This window comes from Desmodus rotundus, chromosome 1 (assembly GCF_022682495.2).
Source record: "Desmodus rotundus isolate HL8 chromosome 1, HLdesRot8A.1, whole genome shotgun sequence".
Taxonomy (NCBI): domain Eukaryota; kingdom Metazoa; phylum Chordata; class Mammalia; order Chiroptera; family Phyllostomidae; genus Desmodus; species Desmodus rotundus.
In genome coordinates, this window is record NC_071387.1 from 98,283,341 (window position 1) to 98,310,623 (window position 27,283).

Below are 27,283 nucleotides of genomic sequence, written 5' to 3' on the forward strand. Positions count from 1 at the left end.
CCCATTACACACACACACACACACGCACAGGCGCACACGCACACAGGGACAGACAGGGCGTTCAGTGGTTAGGGAGGTGGGGGAAACACTCAGCGACCCATTTTTTCCCTGGCTTCAGTTTCCTCACGTGGGAAATGCAGACCAGTACCCTTGCATTTATTCGGGGCACAGACGAAACCAGGGGTGCTGGAAACTGCCCAGTCTGGGCAGGTGTGGGACAGTGCGCACGAAAAGGAACTGCCTCTGCCGTTTCTGTTACCCTGAAATATGGGGTCGCATACTCATTCGAAGCCTTTGTGTGCCTTCCGGTGGTGGCTGAGACGAACAAATTGGACAGATCCCCGCACCCCCCACCGTTGTCTGACGGAAGGGGACGCAGACGTCCCAATTAGGGGTTGGGGTGGGGGGTAGTATAAGGAAGGCTCAGGAGGGCTTCGCGAAAGAGGTGCCAGAGCGCCGAGCGTCACAGGCCGGATGTGCTCGCGGCCCACACCCGGCACGTGTGCGCTCCCAGCCGGGCTGAGCTCCCTGCTAGGAGCAATGCCTGGGTGGTGTGGGGGCTGTTGGAAGCAGCAGGCTGAACAGTGCGCTCTGTCCAGGTCCCGTGACCAGTGCCCGACATCCGCCTGTCAGGCGCCCTTCATACCATCCGCAAGCCGGCTGTTGCAGCAGGTGAGGGTTAAGTGGGCGGTGGGGGAAGGGAACTGTCGGGGACTCGGATCCCACAGCAACTGCAGGCTTCGGGAAGGCGGGGCAGGCCTCGATAGGGGCGGGGCCTGTTGGAGGAGGCGTGGCTTGCTCGGTCCCAGACACAGCTAGAGAACGCAAGGCACAGAAAACAAACATGCTGGGGCCGTGGCTCAAGGGGCATGGGGTCTGCAGGGAGTAGTGTGACCAAGGACAAGAGTCCACAGCTGCCGGTCAGCTTGAGCCTGGCGCGAGGGATTCCACCCGAGCCCTCCAAGGAATCCCTGGAGCAGGGAGCTGGTCTCCCTTTCTGGCCCCCAGTGTGTGTGTTTGTGGAGCTGACCCCTCCAGCGCACAGCCCTTGTGCCCTTCCTAAATTCGGGAGAGGGAAGCCCCACCCTGAGGAAGGAGCCGGGAAGGCTGTGAGCCTTTTCTGGAGGAGGCAGGGGGTGGCTGAGCTCCACTACCCTGAACGTCAAGGTCATCCCTGTGCTTGAGGACAACTACATGTAGCTAGTCATCACACGCAGAAGGCTGTGGCCAAGGACATGACGGTGCCCAAGAGGGTGAGGGCAGGACGTGGGCACAGACATCCTGGGCAGCAACTGGCCAGACAGTGCCCCTTCAGAGAGGCTCCCCGCCCGACCACCCTGGTTGGAGCGGAGCCTTCCTCTGCTCTCATCTGTGGTGGTTTTGCATTTAGGTTTCCTTGATTGTACCTTGGGTCTCCCCTGGGGTTAAGACCACCCTTACCTTCCTTTCCCCCCTTATTTCAGTGTCTAACTGTTCCATACACTCTAGGAGCTTAGTAATTAATTGCTGGATCCTCCCCCACTTAATGGCCTGCCTGGGGGACTGTGCATGCCAGACCTTGAACCCCAATACGGGGGAGGGCACCTGGAGCATTTGCAAGGCCTTAATTCTCATTCCTCTCAGCTGCTGGAGATTGTGGGCTGGAAGTGGGTATCCCTGACCACCGCACTGACCACTCACCATCACTGTTCAGTGTCATCGGGGTGGGCCGAAGCTCAACGGTGTTGGCCTTACTCCACCCTAGCTACTGTGCGATTCTGCTCCCACCTGTCTGCAGGGACCAGGAGCAAAGACACGCGGAGCTGGCATTATCTGTGGCCTGGGCTGGTGGTGCTGGGTGCCCATGAACACATCTGTGCACTGACCCAGACTGGCACATGGTAAGAAATTTCCCATGAGCATGTGCTTTGGAGGGCCAGAAGGGTGCTGGGTCTGCCCACCTAACCCACCCACCTGCCCCTCTGCGGCAGTTTGGGGCTGTCCTGTGTGCTGCCTCCTGAAGCCCAGCCAACCTCCAGCCACCTGAGCTACTTCCTGTGGGAAGACAAGTGTCCCCAACCTGCCTGTCCACTTCTCCAGGATAGCTGCCCTGCACCCACCTGTTTCAACATCTCTGACCCATCTTCCTCCAACTGGCACCTGGAGAGCACAGCTCAGCAGATGTACCAGAGCCTGGCAGACCCTGGGCACCCTGCCACCCGAGCCAGTGAGTGGCCTGTCCCCTCCCCTTTCTTGGAGTCTAGCCTCCTAGCACAACCCACAGGCTGTGCACCTAACTTGTGCCCCTCGAGTGTGGGATGAATGCTTGCCAGCCAGGACAGGGCAGGCTGGGTGCAGTAATGGGTGCACAGGAGGGTGCTGGGGTCTGCGGAGGGGCCTGGACGGGCCAGCCAGGGTGAGTGCCTGTCCCCTATCTTCCTGTGGCAGTGTTGTATACCCCACGTGCCTTCTTTTTCCAAAAGGTGTTATTTTTTCGAAAAGTTTTTTCTTTTTTTGATTCTAGAGAGGGGAATGGAGGAAGAGAGAAACATTGATCAGTTGCCTCTTGCACGCACCCTGACTGGGGACCAAACCTGCAACCCAGGCATGTGCTCTGACTGGGAATTGAACCCACGGCCTTTTGGTTTGCAGGACACCTAACCGAGCCACCCCGGCCAGGTGTCCCATGGCTATGAGCACACACTGGCAACCTCGAGTCTGTGGGGCCCTGCAACATCCGTGTGAGGGCCAAGCTGCGGGGAGCCAAGGCGCAGCCACTTCTCCCCTCCCAGTGGTGAGGGCTGGAGGGCGGTGGGGACCCAGCAGCAGCACTGCAGGGGCGGTCAGCTCTGACTGGCCTAGGGTGGGGATGACCAGACCTGGCTTAGCCTGGGGTATCCTGGCCAGCTGAGGCTCCCCTTGGTGTGGGGAGGGGCTGGGGCCTTGGACAGGGAGTGGGGCAGCCTGTAGGACTGGCTCATGAGTAGCTGCCCCCAAGGGCCAGGCTGGGGCTGAGGCAAGTTGCATGGTGCTCTCAGACAAGGCCATAACAAGGACCTGCGGTTATTCTGGAAGAGGGGCGGGGATGACATGCCCATGGTGCCGTCCACTCTGGGGGAGGAGCTCCTCTACAACCCTTTCCTGAGGGTGGTGTGAGGCTGGTGACCCAGCCTTCCGGTGCGGCGGGCTAGGAGCACATGGCAAGGCCTGAGCCAGCGTGCCTTGGGAGGTCCTGCGCTTTCCCCAGGGACTGCACCTGAGCCGGCTGACTCAGCCAGCCCACAGTTTGGGGGGACTCCCTGGCAGTCATTTGGACACGCAGGCAGGTGCTGGGGGATGCACGTTATTAGGCTGACTGGCATTGGGGAGAAGCTGCTCATTAAGTGTCTTCTGCCAGCACCTGCCCAGTAGTTCCCCTTTGAGCTGCCATGGCACCCCCTCTTCCAGCAGAGAGGAGCCTGTGAGCAAAAGGTGGCCCTGGCTGAGGTCCTGGAAGTGCTGCAGGAAGTGGGAGAGCTGTGAGCAGCAGGCTAAGCCACTGCAGCCAGTCCCAGGCCCTCTTGGCGATGCAGAGGGGTGGCCCTGAACACACCTTGATCAAAGAGAATCCCTCGTGGACCTGCTATAGAGTCAGGCAGTGTGTCCCAGCCCCACCCAACTGGCTGCCCAGCCTCGGAGAGTGGGCACTGTGGTACTTCCTGGTGGTGGACATGTGGGTCCCTGTGGCGCATTTGAGCCCTAAGACCTGAGTGTTTGGGAAACAGTCTAGCAAAGTGCACTGGGCTGTTGAACTTTAAAGCTTTGAAAGGCCTTTTTCAATGTTGGCAGAAGCTTTTAGAGCGAAGCTATTTTCAGAGGGAGGCCTGTTTATTACAGGCGGAGCTCAGCAGGGGCAGGCCTGGCAGGCAGGGCCCGGTCTTCTCTGCCTCCCTGCCCGACCCCAGTGAGTGGGGGTCCAGTGGTGAAGAATTTAGGTTCTCTGGCCCCAGAGGCCACAGCTTCCTCAAAACAAACACCCGGTTCCAGGTGGAACCGCTTCCCCAGCACCCCAGCACGGGTGTCACGGGCTGAGTGCCCCTTCCTGCAAGTGTCCTTTGCTGCCAAGTGCAATAGGGCCCCCCATGCTGGGCTGTACGCTGGACCGCCGGCTTACGCTGTACGGTCCGGCTTATCTATCCCAGCTTCAGGAGGAACTGTAGAAATGGGGGAGAAGAACCCCAGTTTTCCTCATGGGACCGGCTGAAACCTTCACACACTTGGGTCCCCACAACCAGGAAGAGCAAGGGCACCGCTCACGGACATGGGCCTGTGGAGAGGTTCCAGTACCCTATGGAAATGCGGGCCTGCACTGGGGAGTCCAGGTGAGTGCAGGCTGGAGGTCACCTTCACGGGCTGTAGGTGCAGAGTCCCATCTCCATGTGGGCTCCAGTACATCCTTGCAGCTCACCTCGCATTTTAGAGGTGGCCCTGGGGTCTCGAGGTCTGGCAGTGGCTACAGTGAGCACTCCTACCACCTGATGCTGAGGCTGGAGCTGGCCTTCTCCACCGCGTGGTAGCTCGTGTGCAATAGACAGCCGGTCCGCTCCGAGCCCTCGCCGTGCAGCCAGTGCTGGTACAGCTCCTGGACCCCGGGCACATCCTCTGGCGCCTCTGTCCTGACCATGCTGTACAGCCTCTCCACGTGCTGGAGAAGCTCCTTGTCGGGCACCTCGGGGGCCTTGAGCTGGCCCCCGCCGTTCAAGCAACCTGTGGCGGAACAGGATGGCCGAGGGCGTGGTCACGGGAAGGGTATTCGCGTGACAGGGGTCAGGGCCCCACGTATACCCCTCCTGCCCTTCAGGACATCGCCGCAGCACTGGTCCCAGAAGGGGCCCCGGTACCGCCCGTGCAGAGTGGGCCTGCTAGGAATACCTGAGGGGCAGGCCATGACCTCCACATAATGGTAAGGGCAGCGCCCTCGCTTGAGCTTCTGCACCAGGTTCTGGATGTTGCGAAAGCCATAGGCCGCAGCGAAGTGAAGCAGGATGCGGCCCTCACTCTCCAGTGTCACCTCCTGGAAATCCTTGTTCCTGGAGGGCAGAGACAGTGCTTGTCCCCATGCCCACAGGTGCGGCTGCTGACCTCACCAGCTCTCGGTGGAGGGCGGTGACGGAGAGGGAGGGAAGAAAGCTGAATTCCACAAGTTGGCAGGTGACTCCACCCCCAGCCTCGGTACCCTGATTTGTACAATGGGAACCCCACCTCCCAAGAAAGGCTGTGCAGTGTGGTGAGGTCAAAGCCTGCACCTCCCCCAGTGGGACAGGATATCCCATTAGGAAGTCCTGTGCCGGGCACACCACCCTGCCGCCACGAGCCCCTTGGGGCTCTGGACTGCTGTGGTGTGGGCAGGGGTCACTGACCTCTACAATGGGAAGACCAAGGCCCAGAGAGCGCATTCAGGAAAGCTGGAGAGGGGGACCAGCTCCTATCCAGTGCCAAACCAGCTTACTGTCTTCTACCACGCCCACATCAGCAAGGGGGCCCAGGGCCAAGGCTGCTCCCAACTGCAGCCCTTCCCACTGACCTCAGGGGTCTGTAGGTGACCTTATCTACGTGGATTCCAAAGAGCTCTTGGGCTGCATGCCGGAACACGTGCTCCAGGTAGCCCCCAGAGCCCCCACCGCTATGGCTGGTGGGCTCCTGGGCAGACATGTTGCTGTACCTGGGGAAGAGAGTAAGGCCCCAGGTGGCAGCGGGGCTGCTACCTGCTGAGGCTTCCCGGTGGCCTCTGTCTCTCATGGTTGGGTGGTAAGGCGTCATGGACCCCTGGGGGCTTTGTTGGTGTATCAGCAGGTGGGAGAGGATTGTCCCCTTCCATTGAGTCACCTGTATCTGGTGACCTCAGACCTGTATCAAGTTGGGGTCAGCTCTGATGATGACTGCCTCTGTGGACACTGAGACAGACCCCCAGGGCAGGCACGGAACCCACCAGAAGGAAGCTCTGGTGGAAGGAGGTAGGGAAAGGGACGTTGCCCATCACCATGTGCTTCAGCTGCCTGCCAGGACACCCGTGACCCCAGTGTCGGGAGGGCCCTGACACCACACGCAGGCTCCTCCCTTCCACTGCGCAGGCAGTGACTTACAGGCTGTCCAGGGGGGCTGGCTCCAGTTCTGCTAATGAGACTCCTTCTTCTTCCAGCAGCTTGAAGACCTCACCTGTGGGGGAACCACAGCACAGATGCTCGTCAGCTGGGATCTCAGCAAAAACAGAGAACGTCAAAGGACACCCACATTATCTGCATCCCTAACAGCCTGTAACTTGGCACTTGAAGCCCAATTTCCACCTCCTGGCCTGTGGGTAGAGGACAAACCCGGCCCCAGGAGTGAGGGAGAAGGTCTACTTCTGAAGGCCCTCAGGGTTGCTGCCGTGCTGCCCTGGGGCCGCACCCCCCGCACGGGGACTTGGCAGGGTCTGATGACCCGTTCCCAGGTGCTCCCACAGCGGTGTGCCGTCACATCCGGGCACGTGCTCACGCATGGAGACCTTCCTCTGACTTGGCTCTTCAGCCTCTACTTTTCTGTTTTGTTTTTAAAGCATTTGGAGATTCTGTGAGGCTGCTCCACTCAGAAATGGGGTAACCAATTGGGCTGAGCCAGAAGGGCTGACAAAACTCCCCACCCATCTCCTCGCACAGACTATTTTAGAGCAAACACTAGTGGTGCCGAGACAGCCGCGTGCTTCAGGTCCCCGCGGCTAGACAGCTGCCAATGCCAACCAGGCTCTGAGGGAGTGCCCTGCCTCCCACCGAGCCCCAAGGCACTCTGCCCAGGGGAGGGCACTCCGGCTGGAGCCGGTGCCCCGGGCTTGGGGACCACAGCTGGAGGTGCAGAGGCTGGGGTGGCGGGGCCCACACCTGTTGTGATGACACAATCCACGTCCCGCGTCTGGTGTTCCTGGCGGAAGAAGTCGGGTCTGGACGCCTCTAGCTTTTTGTCGTAGCAGGGCATCACCGTCACGTGGTAGATCTTGTCGGGGGTCACTCGCTGCACAGAGAGATGTGGAAACACGGAGTCACTGCCTGGTCCCAGCAATAAAGGGGCCCCGTTAGGGTGATGCAGGCTGTCATCACAGGCACGGCCTGAAACAGCCAGCGAGTGACACGAGTCTGTCAGTGGACTCTGGGACACTGCAGGTCTTGGCTCATCTTTCAACAACACCACTGAGTCATTCATGGCTGGACCGCCCGTTACCTGCTGCTGGGCGAAAAAGTCCTTGACCAGGGAGCCCATGACCTGCTGTGGGGACCTGGCGGTGCTAATGTAGGGGATGATGGCGCTTCCGTGGGTCTTCTCTGCATAGCAGATCCAGCCTAAAGCCGACACAGAACAAATGGGGGTGGCTCATAAGTCACCTCTCACTGTTGGCTGTGACATGACATTCTGGGGGCGGACCAATTTGTACAAGGAGTCCCATCCCATTAAAGAACATCTCCACTCTGTTATTTCTGGCATCCATGTGATTACTGTCTTGGGGAACTGAAGTGATTACAGGTGACTCTCAGAGCAGCTCCTTCTGCTAAAGAACCCATTCCAGGCTGGCAGAACCCTCTCGGCCCCCACCCAGCATCCCTGCTACCCACGCCCAGCTAACCTGCTGTCAGCAGCGCGCACATACCTGGGCAGGCGGAAGTCAGCACGGGCAAGGCGTGCTTGCAGGTGGCCTGTCCTCGGAACCGCCGCACAAACTCTCGCTGGCTCTCCAGGAGACTGAAGTTCCTCGAGAAGGCGGTATCGAACACATAGTGCGCCCCTGGAAGGCGAGCGCCCCTCTGAGCCCCATGAAGGACAGCCAGGGCGCGAGGGGCTGCTGGCAGCAGGGGCTCTGCCTTGCACAGTGGCCACAGAAAGCATGCCGTTCTAGTGTCACAGGACACGCTGATGCTGTGCGCAGCCTGTGCTGCTGCCCGGGACACCCGCGTGTGACAACTGGCTTCATTTGCCTAGGACTTTGGTCTGCAGTGGGCTCACCCCCGTCCTCCCTGCTCCTGGCACACACATTCGACCTGAGCCACACCCGTCGCAGACCTGGGGAACTTGCCTTGATGACGGTAATTCAGAAACAATACAAAAAGTGGGTGAATCTGAGACCTGGGAGACCGCAAAGTCAGGATTCAGATGGCTTTTTCTTAACGGTACTGCTTCCAAACATCAAGCAAAAACTTCAGGCTGAAGTCAAACTCAAAATAGAGTTTCTGACATGTTTAAGTTCAGTGATTTGGAGGCGTGAAGAGCCCTCCTCACCCCACCCTGCCAGTGCCTCCGTGTTCCGCCCCGTAGCGCTCACCCAAAGTCCCTCACCTACCTAGTTTTTTAAAGAACGCAGTTAACTTCCTGGCAGTGTCTGTAGGGTTCAGCTGAAATCTCACAGCCAGTGATGCTCTGGACTGGGGCGAGACTGAAATGACAACCAGCCTCTGCTGACCGGGCGCCGCTGTCTGCAAAGCAAAGGACGCACTGCTCACTGTGAATTTTACACAGACTCCCCGCGGGCCAGAACCGGCGAGAGCAGCCTCAGCTCCATCAGGGGGTGTCATATTGACGTACACAGAACCCAAAGTTTAGGGGCCAACACTTCACTGTCGAAATACTGATGAGTAATTCTCCAAGAGCCCACGGACTAGACTTAAAAATGCGGGGGCGGGGGGGGGGTTCCTGGAGGTGCAGGACAAACAGCACCAGGGGAGGAGCCGCCCTTGAAAGCATGGATGAAGGTTGCTGGGGCTGATGTCACATTATAGCGGACTCTTGAAGACTGCCCACCGCTTACCTTGTTGGCATCTAGAATCTTCCGCAGCTCCTCATGGCTCTGCTGAGTGATGAGCACGGTCTCTGCCGAGGTGACACAGCCACTGCATGCCAGGCAGTCATCCAGTGAGATTCTAGCCTTCTCCAGCTTCCGTGTCCCTCCGTCCTGGAAGCACAGGAACCTGGTAAGCAAAGGGCCCCTCTGCACGAGGAAACAGGGCTTTCAAGATAACAGGACCTGCAGGTCCCATAGCCAGCACCCAGATTACACAGCACCCACAGCCAGCACGGCAGTTGGCTAGCTTTGTGTGCTACTGAATTGTTAGAAGTTACGTGTCCCAGAAGGACTCACACACGTTCTAGAATTAAACAGCACCATCGAGTTCTGACTTTGGTACAGACTCAGCTGGAGGCTTAGTTGGCCCTCCCCGGAGGTCTGGGGGAGTCGCCGGTCCCTAGGCCGCACTCCTGGGGCCATGAGGACAGAAAAATGCCAAAGGCCAGGCTCTGAAAGAGGAAGGGAAAGGCAAGGGAGAGGAGGGAGGGAGAAGGGCAGAGGGAGGAGGAGGTGGAACCTGTGTCCGTGGGCTTTGCCCGCCCGGCACCGGCACCGGCTCCGGGGTCAAGGAGGAACACAGGGGACAGCAGCAAGTCAGACTGTGCCAAGTAGACACAGAACTTCACGTTCGGGTCAAGCCTCCAGACTGAAACGCAGTGACTTTTCTTAGATGTAGATGATCCCGGCTGAACCCCTTCGCTCCTGCAAAGGCAGGAGTGGTTTGAACCCCGGCCAGGTGAGCCACAGGGGCTGACAATGTGATCAGAGGGCTGCGGAGACTGGAATTCCCAGCCAGGCTCACCGGGCCCGCGCTTTGCACAAAGCCACACAATTTGAGCCGAGGAGCTACCCGATTTCCCCCCAAATGAGGCACTGCTGCTCTGGACAGTGGGGCACACTGGCACCCCTGCCTCAGCTGGGTCCCTTCATTCATGGGACCCCTCCTGAGGTGTCTCTTCCCTAAAAAGGACCCAGTACCCGGTGCTGCGACAGGCGTGGGCGGGAGCCCTGATGCACTGCTGGCTCACCCTCCTGCACCAAGTGAATAGCCAGCTTTCTCCCTATAAAGCCTTGGTCCACATGTCTGTCCTCACCAGGAGTCGCCCTGGGGCTCCTCCCTCTGGTCGGAAGGGGTTTCTGGGCCAGGGGCAGTCCATGGGATGGCACAGATGTGCTTGAAAGTCCAAATGGCAGATAGGTGGGGTGAATCTTAACACCATTAGTTCAGGATTTTGTCATTGCTAATTATACCAGAAGTAGGTGGTCACCAAGAACAAGTGGTCTGAATTGGAAAATCTTCTGCAATTAGAACTCAGAAACAGAGACAGACAAAGACAGGAACCACCATTTCTGCAAAAAGGGCCTCCTGTGCAGGACAAATCAAGCTCCATGTTCAGCTTCTATGTGTCTGGTCCCCCCCGTACCCGATCTCCCAGGCTTCCTGAAAGTCAGTGATTTTGACCCGTGACAAAGGGCTGGCACATGTGGAAGGTCTCATGGCCACCGCACTCGTGACTGGACGGAACAGTGAAAGGACTTTCAGATCACCTGAGCTAGAACCTACCTGACTGACTTGGAAGTAACTCCCATCATCTTCGATGTGGATCTTCGCCACGCCACTTCCCAGCTTCTTATCTATCTTCACGGGCTTGATGCAGTCCTATACCGGGAAGAGACCCCAGACCAGGCCCGAGTGGGCAGAGTATGCTAAAGAAGAGGGGTGGCCTACTCTCACCCTGGGCACATATTCTAATACCCTGCGGGCGTTGAGGGTCACTGCAGGTCAGAGTCAGATGAGGACTGGTGCTGCCCTGGCTGGTGTGGCTCAGTTGGTTGGGCGTCCTCCCACAAACCAAAAGGTCCTAGGTTTAATTGCCAATCAGGGCACATGCCTAGGTTGTGGGTTCGGTTCCCAGTAGGGGTGCATATGAGAGGCAACCTGTCGATGTTTCTCTCTTACATCCACGTTTCTCTTCCTCTTTTCCTTCCCCTCTCTCTAAAATCAGTAAGCATGTCTTCAGGTGAGGATAAAAAAAATTTTTAAAAAGACTTGCTAACTGGGTCTGCATTCTAACCTGTCAGTAGACACCTGCCAACTTTGACCTTTACCCTTCTCAGTGTAAACAGGGGGCGTGGCCATCCCACCCCACCCCCGGGAGGCAGTGGCCAGTGTTACACTGGCCACTGAGAGGAATCCTAGGAGTTGGCAAGAATGCTTTGCTTGGACATCACCTCCCTACCTAGTACCCCGGAAAACAAGTTCATTTCTCTCCTCACTTTGCTGTCTGACTCATCATCACTAGGAGAATCTCACTGACGTTGGCCTTCCTAAACGACCAGCCCCAGAAAACGGGTCAGGAGGCCTGCCCGAGCTCATCCCTGTTCAGGGTTGTTCCCCTCCCCCTCCTCCTGGGACTCAACTATGGAGCTCGCAGCCCTGGGCCCGCACAACTGGAGGCAGTTGATAGGCAGTTGCCCGTCTCCTTTAGGAGCAAGCTCTGCCCTCCAGAAGGGCAGCAACGCCAGTGAACACACACCCTGACATTTACTGCGCAATCACGTGCGAGATTCCAGGGGACCAGCTCCCCTGCTGGGACAGCTGGTGGCGCCTGTTTACACATTAGAGATGGGCCCAGAGAAGCTAGGCAGGGCCTTCCCAACTCCAATCCAGAGCCCGCCACTACCCAGCTGATGACTCTGGCGGGAACTGCCTGGCACCCTCAGGCTTCCGTATACCCATCTGTGAAGGGGGACACCGCGCTCCCCTAACCCGGTGGTCCTGAGGGCAACATAACTGGCTCTTACTTGTCTCATTGGGCTGCGTAGGACCGCAAACCTCCGACCCCAAACCCGCGGGCTTGGCCTAGAGCACAGGAACCCGGGGGGGCGGGCACCACCCTCCCTAGCTTCTTTCCCACTTAGTAGGAACCTGGCCACAGTGCCGGAAGCCCTGGAGGCACGGGCCGGGGTTTCTGGGTCCCGATCCCACTTCTTAGGGGGAGAAACTGAGACAGGATGGGGCTACCACTTCCCCTAAGCCCCCCACGCACGTAAGCCGCCCACCTGGGCCGCCCCACCTGAGACGGCCCGATGAAGTCATCCAGGTCCGTCAGCTGTAGGGCCCCACTGAAGGGCGACGCCATGGCGGCCACACTACCGCCCTCCACTGCGCGCAGGGGTGGCCAAACGACGCAAAACGACGGGGTGGTTCCGCCACACTGCCGGAAAGCGCCCCCCCCCACGCAGCGCATGCGCGTCTGGCCCCGTGGGCGGGTGCCTGGAGGGCGCGCGCCCCCTGCTGGCGGACTCAATCCCGCTTCGGAGCCGACTTCCTACCCTGCACCTTGTCCACCTACGACTGAACGGGCCGCGTGGACACGAATGACATTACCCTCACCCACCCAGTGCTCACCCGCCGGCCAGGTGTGCGGCCACGGGGTCTCCTCCTAGGCTCCCCGGGAGCAAGTGGAGGCACGCTTCTGGTGTTCCTGCTCCACATACTCCTGCTGCCCAAGAACCCAGAAGGGCGCCTGTCACACAAGGGCGCCAGTTACTGAAGAAAATGGAAGTGGCAGCGATAGGGAGCGGTGCCTGACGACTCTGCAGCTCACGCACGGCTTCCACACCGTCTTCTGTTGTTTTCGGAGACTAGCCTGAGAAAACTCCATTTCCCTGTAAGATTTTAACACCCGAAACAGCCGCTGTCGGGCTCAATCTTAAACCACTTATTAAATGTGTTACGTACAGTTATACACTTAATTAACACTTTTTGATAGGCCTTTTCAGAAAATTCCAGTGGTCGAGTCTGGCCCGTCCGTGGGCCCCAGCTGGGCCCAGCTCTGTGGGTGCACTGACAGGCTCAGCCCCAGCGTATTGGCGGTAATCTGGAATTTCTGAGGGGCCCGCCTAGCTTGGGCGCCTGCTCTTGGGGTTCTTACCCTGAGGTGGGTACTACCCGGTGACTCCCACACCTGCCTACGGATTTACCGTATGGTCCAGGGGCCCGAGACCACCTGCTGGTGCGACCTCTTCAAGCCCCGCAGTCACTCCTCTTGGCTCCCAGGACAGAACTTTCCCCAGCAGCTGCCCCAGGTAGGCTGCTGGCCACACCCAGCCCCCTGTCTTGGCTATACTTGAGCAAGGTCTGAAATGTGATTTCTGAAATCTGAACAGTCCTACTAATTATTATAACCAGCGGAGCACAAGATAAACTTAGTTTCACTGGAATGCCCCAGAGTAGGTTTGCAAAAAGTTTGCAAAAAGTGCTGTTAGGATTGGGGACAGGATAAGGATCAGTTAGGCTGGTGTGGTGGAAAAGATTTACAGTGGAGGGGTCTTCGGCTTTGGCTAGGGGACAAAGGATGGTCTCCATTTGGGGATAGGGAGATAGTTCCCCCAGCACCGGAGGGGAGGAGTTTGCCATGCAGGTATGCAGGATAGATTTCAATATTTAAATAGGCAAATTGTTTAATAAGTGAACTGATATCTCGGTAAAACTTTTTAAAAATAAGGGGGCTAGTCCTGGCTGGTGTGGCTCAGTGGATTGAGCACGGGCTTGCAAACCAAAGGGTCTCTGGTTCGATTCCCAGTCAGGGCCCATGCCTGGGTTGCGGGGCCAGGTCTCCAGTAGGGGGCGCACAAGAGGCAATCACACTTTGATGTTTCTTTCCCTCTCCTGTTGTCTTTAAAAAATAAGTAAGTAAGTAAATAAATAAATGAGGGGGCTGGAGACTGCTGCTCAACTCGGCTGCCCCAAGGTGACCCCGAGAGGCCAGGGAATAAGTATATTCTGGTCTGCCCAGGCTTGAACCATTGGTCCCGTAGGAGTGCCTGGCTGAGGGTGAGGTGACTGTCCCTAGAGACCCTCAGGTTCCAGTGCCAACATCGTGCCTCACCTCTGTTGTGCCTGCTCTCATTTGCAAATTGTTTCATCATCATCATTAGCGAGTATTTGCTGTGCACGTCTTCCCATGTGCAATAAGTTTTGCACATGTGGTGGCGGGGGGGGGGGGGGCGGGAACTCAGGGGCCAGCTGAGGACGCGTGGAGAGGCCATGGCTCCTGTGGCCAGGCCGGCCGGCCGGCCTGTGCAGCTGCTGTGACGCAGTGACGGTGTGCGTGCCCATTTACCTGAGCTGGAACAAGGGCAGAGCTTGGCCTCTGCTCTGGGTGTGCCCACAGGTTTGCCCAAAGCCAACCCGCTGACTCCTGGTGGGAGCAGGTGTGGTTTCCACCAAGCGCATAGAGCTGTCTGTCCCCCAGCTGGGTTGGTGTCGGTTTCACCCCCCAAGGGGTTGGCCCTGTGTCAGTGTCCTGGAGCTGCTGCAGCAGAGGACAACGAACTGGGGGGTGGGGGGTGGGGGAGTGGTTAAAACAACAGAAATTTATTCTCTCAGTTGTGGGGGCCAGAAGTCTGAGATCAAGGTGCGGGCAGGTTTGTTCCCCCTCCAAAGGCTCCAGGGAGGGGTCCTTCTCCTGTGTCCAGCTGCTGTAGTCTCCAGGCGGCCCCGGGCTTGGGGACCATCACTGTGGCCTCTGCCTTCATGGTCACAAAGCTCCTGTGAGTCCTCCTGTCTCTCGTAAGGACACATGTCGTTGGGTTTAGGGCCCACCCTAACCCAGGATGACCTCATCTAGACATTCTTAATTACATCTACAAAGACAATTTTTTCCAATAAGTTCCCATTCCTAGGTTCTGGTTGGACATATCATTTGAGGGGCCACATTCAGCCCACCACAACCACATGTCTAGGTTTTTATGGGATCCGCAGAGGCTGGAGGACAGCTATGTAATGGGACACATCTCACCTCCCAAGGGCTGAGCCAGCCCTCAGGGGACTGGCGGACAGAGGGGGCACAGCTCAGGCCATCCAGCAGGCTGTGTTGCACAGCCGGGGCTGGGCTAGCAGGTGTCTTTCTGGGGCAGCTAACCTGTGTAAAACGACCCAGGGTGGGGACAAGTAAAAGGTATGTCGTCTTTTCCAAAATAACTTTAAATGTATCCTAAACATGGGATTTCACGACGTTTGTTGCATGCTCCAGTGCTACTGTGTTGTGGGACACGGCTCCCGAAGAAATTGGACAGAGGCGGGCTTGGCTCCTCTCCTGCTCTGCATGGAGCATGGGAGGAGGGACGTGCATCCAGGGTGAGGCCCACAGGTCCACCGAGACGCCCCTCCATCAGGCACAGCTTAGGAGGGGCAGCCAGGGACCATGGGGGAGAAGGCTTCCTTCCGCGGTCCCCGACACTGCAGGATAAGCTGCTGAACCTGCCCATGTTAAGTCTGGGGGCCCAGGAGCTGCCAGGTGGGAGGAGTGGAGGTGGGCTGGATCCATGAGCTCCCGCCTGTGGGGACACAGCTCCGTGGAACAGAGGACTGGTTTCCCAGAGGCCTGGCTCAGGCAACCCTCCGCATACAGGGCTGGCCTCCTACCCAGCTAAGGGGCTCTCGCCTTCCAAACCCACCCCCGTGCTTTTCATTCGCCAGGGACTATTTAGTTTGTTAGTGAGGGTGGCCATCTAGGGGTCTCTTTATGATAAGGGCATTTTCATGCTTAGGTGTTCTGGGTGGATCGGCACTGACTCCTGCCTGTCTGGGTGGGTGTGGTGGTCCAGCCTCTGGGCCTGTCTCTGCAAACCCTTCCACACGTCTCTCCAGGCCCTGAGTGCTGGGTGCAGGAAGGAGAGGTGAGAAAGCCACACACCGCACCCATGTGTCTGAGTCCCTGTGCCTGTCACTCTCAGAATCCGAGATAGAAAGCAGCCTGTCATAGGAAAACATGTAAGCACTGGTGATGTGGCCCAAGCCTGAGCCGCCACCACCCAGCCCCTCGCCCCCAGCTGTATAAGCAAGATTTGCATCCCAGACACAGTGTTTTGTCTGGGGAATTACTGGGGGCGATGAGCACACCATTAGCGCCATAATCAACACGCAGCACCTTCCCACTGGGGCCGCCACATCTTGTCAACAGGTGTGATTGGGGCAACAGCCCTGGGAGGCCCCGCACAGAGCGCAATTAGCAGCTAATGAGGAGGCTAGCCCCGGGCGGAGGTGGGAGGGAAGGAGGATCAGAGAGAGCTCCGTGGCCCTTCGGTGGTCCTTCGGTGGTCCTCCCTCTGCTCCCACCCCGGCAGGGCTACAGGAAGCAGCAGAAAGAGCAGGTGGTGGAGAGGGCCTCACCATGCAGTGGGGACGTTCAAGACCTTTGGGAGCACAGGGGCACTGCGCGCCTGTCCACGGGCATGTGAGGCTGGCCCCTCGAGGCCCAGCAGGGGACACAGACCACCGCTCTGTAGGTACAGTGGACTGAGCGGTACCAGTGAGCTGACTGAGGGCGGAAGCCTCCTTCTTTGCCTGACTATGTGCTGGAGGGAGAGTGCCGGGAGGGTCTGGGGGCAGAGCAGTTCTCCCCTCTGTTGCCGGGCCTCTGGGTTGCAGGCCTGGGCTGGCCAGGCTGCCTGGTCTGCTCTTGCAGGAGAGCGGCCACACAGCTGGTGAGGGCTGAGTCCCCGTCACACATCAGCAGGCCTGTGCATGGCAACTCTCTCCAGGGGGCTCACGTAACGTGCTTGTCTGGGGTGAGTGGCAGCAGGTTAACTGTTTGGGGCGTTTCCCTCAGCCCACAGCATTACAACATCATGGTGACGGCTGCTGTGTTGGAGCATCAAGGCTGGGCTCGCCAGTGGTCCCCCAGGTGCCTCTGCACTCACACTGTGGACTCAGCCCTTCAAGTCAAGGAGGGGACCATCTGGGCATCTGAGGAAGCGTGTACCTTGTGACAGAGTCGTGGGGTGGCTGGGTGGGGCCGGGGACCCCGTGGGAGCCCCCAGCTTCAGGGCCTCCACCCAGGCCCAGGAAACTGGAAGCCCCTCGGTCCCTGGCAGCCTGGCTGGTTTTCTCTGTGTGACATTTTTACTGGTTTGTGAAGGTCAGGCCTGGCCTGCTGCCAGTGAGAGGTCACCCTGGAAATTGTGCACTCAGGATGCCAACAGCCCAGCCCCAGGAGCTCCCAGCTTGTGAGACTATAGGCCCTCCCCAGTGGACCCGACCCAGGCTTCCTTCTCTCTACCCCTGACGGTCTCCTTTGTGGCTGCCTGCCAACTCATCCAGTTCAGCCGCAGAAGCTGGGAGTAGGCTAGGGGTCTCCCATAGCCTGTGGAAGAGGTCTTTCTCATGCTGGGGGCTCTGGAAATTCTAGGGAAGGAAGCCAGCTGCCTTGGTGTGTGTGTGGGGGGGGGGGTAGGGAGCCCCTCTCTGTGCCCAGCATGGTGTCTCCTACTGCTTCGCCCCAAATTCCACTGAGGTACTGGCTCGATATCTCTGTTCCCGGTCCGTGGCAGGTGCGGAGCTGGCGACCTGGGGCCGCCTCCAGGCTCAGCCACGCACTCCAGCCCTGACCTTCCCCGGAGAGCTCGGGGCCCCAGCCTGGCTCCTGCTCCTACAGGAGTCCTGACCGCACACAGTGGTCAAGGCGGCGAGGCAGGCATGTTTGTGAGTGTGCGTGGCATGCGTGCTCCTGGGGGGAGAGCATAGCAGGAGCCAGAGGACACTGGGGAGGCAAAGTCATCACCCTCCAGTAGCCACCAGGGCCAGCTCCAGCCAGCACCTGGTGAGGTGCTTTCTGAAGCTGTCCTGGGGCTAAACAAGGTTATCACAGGCATCAAGGGGGCTGAAGAAGGACCAGCCACGTGGGGTGGGCTGTGCTGGGTGGGGTACACCTGAGCCGGGGAGCAAGGTGGGAGGGACTGGGTGAACCCTTCCAAGTGCCCTGGCTGAAGTGACCTCAGACTGTCCCCAAGACACCTGCCACATCGAGGCCGGGAGCCAATCCTGAGGCCCACCGGGGAGCTCCTCTGAGAGCTAGGCCAGGACCTGGCCATGTACAAGTCCCAGTGATGGTGCCTGAGGCTACGGGGAAGGTGGCCGGCTGGGCTGGCACAAGCCTGTGCAGGGAGGGCCTGGGCCTGTGGCAGTACTGCCCCGCCAGTTCGGCTGACGCCAGCCCTGACACCCAGCGTCTGTCCCCCTGGCACTCGGTGGGCCACCTGTCCTACCCCTGGCCCCCACCCCCCGCCGAGCACCCTCCCTCACTCTTCCCCGAGCTGTCCCCTCCCTTGGCTCACATCACTGAGCCTCAGGTTCCAGTGCAGCAGGTGGCTGGTAGTTGAAGACACTGTTTCCCAGGTGCTTATACAGTCATATGCCATTGGGCATGGGGACATGTGTGAGCATGAGGGTCCTTGGGGGGCCCTTTGCAGCCCAGCGTGCATCAGATCTACAGCAGCAGGCAGCCCCCCAGCCCAGGCCCTGGAGCAGGACCGTCGGGGTCCAAGCCTGGCTTCCGATCCCAGCCAGGACTGCCCCTGAGAGCCCTGCCCATCTGCTGCCCCGAGCAACTGCCCCAGGTCCACACTGTGGTGGGGTGGGGGGTCAGAGGGTTAGGGTGGCCCTCCTCATCTGCCCTCACTCCTAGATGCCTTGTAGGTCAGGAAGTTTCTGTAGCCCCTCACTCTGGGGTCAGGGCACATGGGTGGGGTCATTACCCAGTCTCCCCCAGACCCAGTGCCAGGGTTACTCATCCCCCCATCCCTCTCGCTTCTACAGCTGCTGGAGGGTGTCACAAGAGATGTCCACTGGATCTGGGCCAGGACGGCACTGCCCATAGCCCGCAGGAAGGGCCGTATGCAAGCCTGGAACCAGAGCTCCATGTCCTGGCTGCGCTGCCTGGGAGGCAGGGCCCAGAGTGTGAAGGAGCGGTCCAGCAGGCTGCGGCTGGGGCAGCGACGGGAGCTGGGCCTGTGGAACAGGGGTCAGCTGGGCAAACGGCAGCCCTCCCTCCCTGTACCCAACAACTCAGGATAGCCACTCATGTGTGTCAGCCTGTCTGAGAAACTGGCCAGGGCACTGAGGAGTGTTGGGGGGGCGCCCCACCTGGCCCAGCACACTGGGCTCACAGCCAGTGCAGCCAGCTGGGTTGGGGTCAGCAGGACCCAGGCAGAGAACGGGGCCAACCCCAGGATTGTGTCGCCTTCCGGACACTGCCATGTCATCTTAGTGGTGGCCTGGGCCCTGGATCCAGCTGTGCATGAGCCTTCTCTGCTCCTTGGAGAAATCGTTGAAGGCTGCATCCAGGACAGTTATGGGGAGGGGGATGGTTGGGTGAGGGTCCAGGAGCTCATGGCCGTCTGCAGCAGCAGGGTTCAGCGGCAACTCTCATAGGCTCCACCGGGCCTCACAGCCCAGGTCTTGGGCAGCAGTGGCAGCAGGCAGGCAGGCGCTCAGATTAGATGGCTGCTTCTGCCCAGCCTGTGTCCACTTCAGGTCCTGGCAGTCCCAGAAGGGCCCAGGCAGGCAGTCCTGGGTGGGCCCACAACCCCCACCTGGGGACCTGGCCTGTGTCCCCCACCTTGGATGAGGCAGTCCCAGCTCTGCCTAAGCCCCACACCTATTGAGGGAATGCACATGGTCCCCAGATGGGAGCAAGGAAGTGACCGGGGCAGGGGTCATGGAAGCCAGGAAGTGGGTCAGCAGCCCTCAGAACCAGCTCCTGAGCTCAGTGGTGGCCATAGAGAGGTGGAACCTGACGTAAGGCAGAGGAGTGTGGCCTCCAGAACAATGGTGCAGCCCTCTGGGAGGAGGGGGAGAGGACTGACCTCCCAGAGTCGGGAAGACTTGGCCACCCATGGAAGGCTTCCTGGAAGAGGCAACCTGGGGCAGTGCTCTGACGACAGTTCTGTTTCAGGCTCCAGGCCCTGGACTCTGGTCTCCTTTTCTATTTTGCCCATGTTGGGGTACAGTTTTTATTTTTTATTGTTTTAGAAATCAGAGCAGGAGCCAATCTACTGAGCTCAGGGCACAGCTCCTGCCCTCTGAGGACATGGTCCGGCCTGGGGAGCTGGCTGGTCCCCCGTGGCCTCATGGGGGTGACCACATTAGAGCTAAATGTGTCCACACTGGCAATCAAGGCAGCAAAGCCAGACTTCTTAGACATGACTGGAGGTATCAGATTTAGCCAGGTGAAAATAAAAGAAAAAAAACCTTTAAAAAAATGTGCAGAATACACAACCCCCAAGTTTTGTTCACCCAGAGCGAAAAGGCCAACAGCGGCCTGGGGGCAGGTACTAGTAGCCTGCCCTGATGGAGAGCAAGGACAAATGGGGAAGTGATGACAGGTGTGCAAGAAGCCAGCTGTGAGCCCCAGTGCACCCTGAAAAGTGCAGACCAAGACCAGAAGGGAGCTCACTTCCAGGTTGCGAAGTTGCAGGGGTGAGGGTGGGCACCTGGGCAAACGACTTCTTTCCACAGTCCAAATTGTTACTACTTCTTCTTCTTTTTTTTAAGATTTTATTTACTTATTTTCAGAGATAATGGAAGCAAGAAAGAGAGGGAGACAAACATCAGTTGGTTGCTTCTCGCACACCCCTAACTGGGACTAGCCTGGAACCCAGGCATGTGCCCCGACTGGGAATAGAACTGGTGACCTTTTGGTTCACAGGCCAGCGGTCAATCCACTGAGCCACACCAGCCAGGGCAAATTTTTACTACTTCTTTAATGATCATCACTTCCTTTTGCTTATTAAAATAAATCTACTGTCGGGTCTGTCTCTCCAAATGGTCAACACCGTTATCATCTACCTTTCTGATTTTGCAAATATCCTTGTTTGCATCTGAGTTTCTGTGGTTACTGCAAAGGTTGAGCCTGCCTTCGTAAACCACTAGCCGTTCAGTCTTCCTCTCATGAGAATTCCTGCTTATCTCCTTGCCCGCTTTCTGTTGGTTTCCTGTTTTTCTCGTTGATTTGTGGTTTGTTTTCTCGCTTACCAAGCCATGGGTGCTGTTAGGTGATGGAAATCTCTCCTCTCTTTAGCTGCCAATCTGTTGAATAGGAATCTGAAATTCTGATGAAGTCAAGTGTACCCCCCCTTGCAGCGTAGTCGTCGTGCGGCATCTTTCTGCATTCTGCCACGTCGTTCTCTATCCACATCGTTTCCCCGCCATAAGCATGTCTTTGACGCATTTGGTGTCCGACCTATCCATGTTGTCAGCCACGGGTCTGCTTCATTTTCCTGACACAGTGAGTTATATATATATAAAATAACAAATATATGTACAATACAGCATACATATATAATAACTAATCCATCTTATTTCTATAAGTTGAAATCCTTGAGGGGCACAGGATTGCACAGATCATGTGTCCAGTGGCCTTGGCAGGAAGGCTGCTTTGGAGCGTAGCGCGAGCCAGGCCAGCACTTCCGTGGGCACGAGTCACCTCTCCGCAGACGACTCGTGCCGCCGGGAGTCACTGTGCTGTTCTCTGCTTTGCACACATCGGCACATCTCTTGCCTAGATAGAATTCAGTTTCATCTCAAGCCCCTCCAATTTTAAGATGACTGCGTGCTCCCTCTGATCCCCGAGGCCCCGCTTACAGGTGGCAAAGATGGCCACAGGCCGCAGCCTTCCAGACACGTCCTCACTAGCGGCCCTGCTCTCGGCTGGAAAGCTGAGTCAGGTTGCTCAACACCGTCTGTCCCGCAGGCCTGTCCCTCCCCGCACTCCCTGCCATTGTTTGTGGGACCGCCCTTCCCATGCGTGCAGTCCCCACACGCACGTGGCATTTTCTGCTTGAAGTCTCTGGTCTGTCTCTTCCTATCTTAATTACTGTGGCTTTGTCCTAATATCTGGGAGCTTGCTGCTTCTTTTGAGACCACAGATATTTATTTTCTTTATTTTTTGAATGAATTTGTTTTGTTGTGTTCCTGAAAAAAAAACTCCCCTGGAATTTTTATCGAGACGGAATTGGATTTATAGAGTAATTTTAGGGCACTGACCTCTGTATCGCGCGGGCCGCGCCATGTGCAGGTGGTCCGCGTTGCTCGTTAGGCTGATTCCTAGGGCTTTGTGGACTTTGTTGTTATTAGAAATGACACATTTTCTATTAAATTCGTTATCACTGCTGACATAAAGAAGCGCTATTGATGTTTTATTGTGGTAAAATATAATTCACCATTTTAATCATCTTTAAGTGTATATAATTCCGTTGCACAAGCACATTCCCAGCGTTGCACGATTCTCACCACCACCCGTCCGCAGAACTTTCACGTTTTCTCAAACAGAAACTCGGCACTCACTGAACACCGACCCCCTCCCTTCCCTTGCCTCCCCAGAGCCTGGCAACCCCTACCGTGTTTTCTGTCTGTATGGATTTCCCTCGTCTGCACCTTTCATATAAATGAAGCCACAGGGTATTTGTCCTGTCGTGTCTGACTTTTTCCACTGAGCATAATAGTTTCAAGGTTCACCCATGTAGTAGCACGTGTGAGAGCTCCATTCCTAGTTCACTGGTGTGGCTCCATTGGTTAGGTGTCCTTCCACAAAGCAAAGTCCCTGGCTCGATTCCTGGTCAGGGCACATGCTTGGGTTACAGGTTTGGCCCCTGCTATTGGGGTGTGTATGAGAGGCAACTGATCAATATTTCTCCCCCGCTCTTCCTCCCTCCCTTCCCCTCTCTCCATTCCTTTTTGTGGTTGAATAACACTCCATTGTATGCATAGGCCACATTTTGTTCATCCCTTCACCTGTCGGTGGACCCTGGGGTTTTCCCACCATTGGCTTTTGTGAATAAACACGGCTATGCACATGGCTGTACCAGTGTCTGTCTGCTGTCAGACCTTTCAAATATCTTAAGTCAGTGGGTCACGTAGTAATTCTGTTTACATTTTCGAGGGGGCGCCGTACTGCCTTCCAGCAGCGGCACCACTTTACATTCCCCCCAGCAATGCACAGGGTTAAACTTGCTGCAGACCCTCCCCGGGAGTTGTTATGCTACTGACTTTTAACTCAGTTTAATTGTGGTTTAGTTTATGTACAGGAAAGCCATCCATTTGCAGCAGACAATCCGGGGGCCTTTGAGGTCTTGCTCCTCAGCGTAGGTCATACGTTCGGCTCAAACACACTCATGGAAATTCTCTGCAGGTCTGGACATTTCTTATGTCAAAATTTGCTTGGCACAGTGTGGTGGGGTTTGGGAGAAGCCCACCCGGGACCCCCTGTGTGCTGAGACGGCTGCTACTTGTGCACCCCGTTGTGCTGCCCCGCTTTGTATCCAGTGACCCTGGCTGAATTTCTCTCGGAGTTTCAGGCCTCCGTGCTTCAAGTAGCAGGCCATGGGTTTATTTGAGCTGTTCTTAGAAAATCCTTGAGGTGGATAAGGGTTGAGATAACCCAGGGAAAGGGAAAAGAAAATGGGTTGCTTCTTTTAATTTTGGCTTTTTAATTGGACTGCTTACTGAGAGTTTGAGCAACATCTCTGGTCAAGTAAGAGGTAGAACTCTTTAGCTCAGAAGGAGAAAGGACTCGTGCCTTCCCGGCCTGAAGAGCCAACGGGGCGGAGACAATCGCCCGGACCCCCACTTCGGGAGCGGCGGAGGTGGGCACCAGGGGTTGTTCCGTGCAGTAGCACAGCTGATTCCCGAGGAGCCCGAGGCAGAAGGGCAGGGTGCCCTGGAGTGGGTTCACCCTGAGACAGGAACCTGAGACAGGGGCCCATGCCCTGCAAAGCATTGTGATTCGAGGGGCAGTTGGTAAGCTCTTGCCGGCCCTTGCTTGGGTATTCTTAGGTGACTAAGAATCTCTGTGGGCTGTCTGAGGAAAACTTCCCTCTAGGGTGTAAGGCAGTCCTGCGCGGATGGCCCAGCATTTGGCTCATCTGCAGACGTGCACGGGGAGGGCTGGATTTCCCTAGAAGTTTATTCAGACTCTGCAGACCCGGGAAATCGGGAAATCGTGCCTCTTAGGGCAACGAGGCCCATGGCACTCAGCCTCCCATTAACATGAAGCTGGCCGAGATAAGAATCCTTTGATACTTCTAAATTAATCTTCTGTGCACACAATTAGAAAAAAGCCAGCTATACAATTAGGCAGAATGACTGGAAAACAGATTTAATTGGTCTCTCAAAGCTTCAAAAAGCGGATTTAGATACAGGGACCAAGCCATGATGTCCTTTAGAGGTCAGCCCAGTTCTCTGAGGTCTTAAACGTGGCTGCCCTTATTTACAGGGGGAAAGTCAAGGGCAGATACGCGTGGTAAGTGCCGCCAAGACCAAATTTGGATCCAGCTGTTCTGTTTGTGTCTGCCCGTGCCTGCTAGTGTGCAGTGTAAATGCGGCCTAACTTTCTGCCTCTGGATGGCATTGTTAACGTTAATTTAAAGGCAAGCACTTGTAAGGGTTGAATATTCTAACATTCTCAGAAATATAGAAACTAACTCAAATGCTTTTCAAGGTCATGTGATCTAGGATTAATCCTTAGTAAATAAAAGCCAGTTTAAGTTTGTTGGCTTAAATAAAACAGACATGTCTTTATTTTGCCTGGCTTTTACGAAATAAGCCGATGTTAATAAAACTGACTTTCCTGACTATAGAACATGTTTTAGAGGTCATAACATGCCTCCATAAGTCTGCCAAGCTAAAGATTGCTGACTGATTATTTCTTAGTTTTCATTACACTGTGAGGCTTTAAGGGCTACAACCTCAGTATAGGTAGGGATAGCTGCAGTGTTTCAGAAGGGCCCCGGGAACACCTCGAGAGATTTGTTCTAGAAACGTTATAAAATAAGTAATGAAAAACTGGGGTATATGGTGTAGGTACAGAGTGGCTGAAAATTAAATAAATGAGCCAAGGCCGTAGGAAACTCGGACCTCTGCTTCATTCTTTCCGGCTCCCTGGCATCGTTACAGTGCATTAAGCTGGACTTAGATGAGAACCTATGAGCTTATATTGCTTATTTATTTATTGTTAATCCTCACCTGAGGATATGTTTATTGATTTTAGAGAGAGGAAGAGAGGAAGAAAAAGAGAGAGAAGCATCGATATGACAGAAATATTACTTGGTTGCCTTCCGTATGCACCCCAACATGGAGCAAATCTGCAACCTAGGAATGTGCCCTGACCGGGAACTGAACCCACAACCTTTGGGTGTATGGAACAATGTTCCAATCAACTAAACCACCCAGCCAGGGATAAGCTGACATTATTTAAAGGAGACATCTTACTCTATTGCCAAGGTTTGATAGAGTTGGTTGAAGAAAATGCCAAATTGGTAACCACTGCCTTTCACTACAAGCTCCCAGGAGAGAAAGACTTTAAAGATCATGGACTGACACCTGGAGATTTTATTTATTGGGAAGAACATCAAATAAAAAATACTCTCCAACCTCATTGGAAGGGACCTTATCAGGCACCTAATCTTGAATTGACAACTACCCTTGTCTACAGAAATCAGACTCCTGGAGGACAAGAAGCTGCTGACATCAGTGGTGGACAGCTGTCTCAAGACATCGACAAGGCTAGGACACCTATGGGTTGGTACGAAACTGAGAGTCCATTTTGTTTGCTTGTTTTGTCTACTGAAAAATAATATCAAGTAGGGGTTTTGTAACCAAAAAGGATTTATTTGGGAAAATGAAAAAGTTGTGGAACTTCTGGTCAAGATGGCGGCGAGGCAGACACGGCCTGCCTCCTCCCACAACCACATCAGATTACACTAAAATGTAGCACAGCCACCACAAACCAAGTTTCATGGAAGTCTGACGACTACAGAATTAAAGAAACCACATTCATCCACACTAGTAGGAGAGGTACAGTTGCAGAACAGGCTGATCCCTCACCCACGTGTGGTAAAAGTTTGGGAGGGATATCTCAGGAGTGAGGAGTCCCAGCCCCACATGAAACCCCCAGCCCAGAGTTCCAGTACCAGGAAGATAAGTCCTCACAACCTCTGGCTGCAAAAACCAGTGGGGATTGAGTCAGTGGAAGAAACTTCTGGGGCCCCAAGTAGTTCCTCTTAAAGAACCTACACACAGACTCACCTTCTCAGACTCACTCCCTCTGAGCTCCAGCACTGGAGTAGCAGCTTGAAAGGCACCAGTGGTATACAGGGAGAAACTGCAGTGTCTGCCATCAAGGTGAGCAGAGGTCACTGTCCCTTTTCTAAACCTTCCCCCCACAGAGCTGGAAAACGGGTGCCATATCTGAGACTCCATCAACCTGGCTCACACTGTTTGACCCACCTTGGAGATCCCCAGAGACTCTGCTCCACCCAACTTACAGGCCCACCCAAGCTGCTTTTCCATATAAATGGCTGGTCTTGGTTCACGCGTCACAACTTCTTAAATCCTATCAAATAGGCAATAGCTGGCCTCAGTGAGCCTCAGGCCCAGCACTAGCAGCAGCCCGCCTAGATTCACAGCTTGGCTTCACCTGGGAAACTACAAGCCCAGCCTAAGTAGCAGCCATCTCAGATTGATTTACAGCTCAGGCAGGGTGCCCTGGGAAAAACACAGGTGGGAGTGACCTTGGCCCGCATCACCTGGAAAACCCCAGGCCAGTGCACCCAGTGGACAGCTATAGACCCTGTCAGAGCACCACCACCCTGCCCCTGCACAGCTGATCCTCCACAGAGGGTGGAGGTTGGTAGTAAGTGGTCACAGCCAGTCCTTGCAGCTGACTGGCCTGGGTAAATCCCTTTCATTGGTCTGCCAACAGCAACCAAGGCTCAACTACAAGAGCAGGGCACCTGAAGGGCACACCTCGAGTACCCAGCTTGGGTGATAGGGGAGGCTATGCCACTGGACCCTACAGGACACCTACTACATTAGGCCATGATACCAAGACACGAAGTCAAACAGCTCTACCTAATACATAGGACAAACACAGGGAGGCTGCTAAAAGGAGGAGACAAAGAAACATGGCCCAAATGAAAGAACAGATCAATCAAAACTCCAGAAAAAGAGCTAAACGAAATGGAGATAAGCAATCTATCAGATGCAGAGTTCAAAACACTGGTTATAGTGAGGACCTCAGCAGCATAAAAAAGGTCCAGTCAGAAACAAAGGATACACTAATTGAAATAAAAAACAATTTACAGGGAAACAACAGTAGAGTGGATGAAAGTGAGAATCACATCAATGATTGGGAACATAAGGAATCAAAAAGCAACCAATCAGAACAACAAGAAGAAAAAAAAATCCATAAAAAAGAAAAACAAAGATAGTATAAGCAGCCTCTGCGACAACTTCAAGGGTCCAAGATTTGTGTCACAAGGGTGCCAGAAGGAGAAGAGAAAGAGCAAGAAATTGGAAATCTATTTGAAAAAAATAATGAAAGAAAACTTCCCCAATCTGGCAAAGGAAATAGACTTCCAGGAAGTCCAGGAAGCTCAGAGAGTCCCAAAGAAGCTGGACCCAAGGAGGAACACACCAAGACACATCATAATTACCCAAGATTAAAAATAAGGAGAGAATCTTAGAAGCAGTGAGAGAAAAGGACACAGTTACCTACAAAGGAGTTCCCAGAAGACTGTCAGCTGATTTCTCAAAAGGGACCTTACAGGCAAGAAGGGGCTGGAGAGAAGTATTCCAAGTCATGAAAGGCAAGGACCTACATCCATGATTACTGTATC

The 27,283-nt window shown here is 55.7% G+C and overlaps 2 protein-coding genes across 3 annotated transcripts; one reads left to right on the forward strand and one right to left on the reverse strand.

Moving 5' to 3' along the window:
• The first annotated feature begins 474 nt into the window (after window positions 1-474).
• Window positions 475-3,135, forward strand: HAGHL (hydroxyacylglutathione hydrolase like). Its single transcript, XM_053914027.1, is given in 9 exon segments — window positions 475-502; window positions 613-672; window positions 1,130-1,207; window positions 1,210-1,253; window positions 1,624-1,687; window positions 1,778-1,865; window positions 1,867-1,923; window positions 1,971-2,206; window positions 2,996-3,135. Coding segments are annotated over 9 exon segments (795 nt in total).
• A 670-nt stretch (window positions 3,136-3,805) lies between these two features.
• Window positions 3,806-12,087, reverse strand: CIAO3 (cytosolic iron-sulfur assembly component 3). 2 transcript variants are annotated; one of them, XM_024553147.4, is made up of 11 exons: window positions 11,899-12,087; window positions 10,386-10,481; window positions 8,786-8,929; window positions 8,321-8,453; window positions 7,634-7,768; window positions 7,210-7,328; window positions 6,873-7,002; window positions 6,102-6,174; window positions 5,543-5,680; window positions 4,891-5,048; window positions 3,806-4,725 (listed from the first exon to the last, which is right to left on the reverse strand). In XM_024553147.4, the coding sequence occupies exons 1-11, from the start codon at window positions 12,070-12,072 to the stop codon at window positions 4,487-4,489; spliced, it is 1,539 nt and encodes a 512-aa protein (XP_024408915.3). In that variant the 5' UTR covers window positions 12,073-12,087; the 3' UTR covers window positions 3,806-4,486. The 2 variants fall into 2 exon arrangements, with proteins under 2 accessions (XP_024408915.3, XP_024408916.2); XM_024553148.4 differs by lacking the exon at window positions 11,899-12,087 and adding an exon at window positions 11,627-11,771 and having other exon boundaries at window positions 3,808-4,725.
• Between the last annotated feature and the right edge of the window lie 15,196 nt (window positions 12,088-27,283).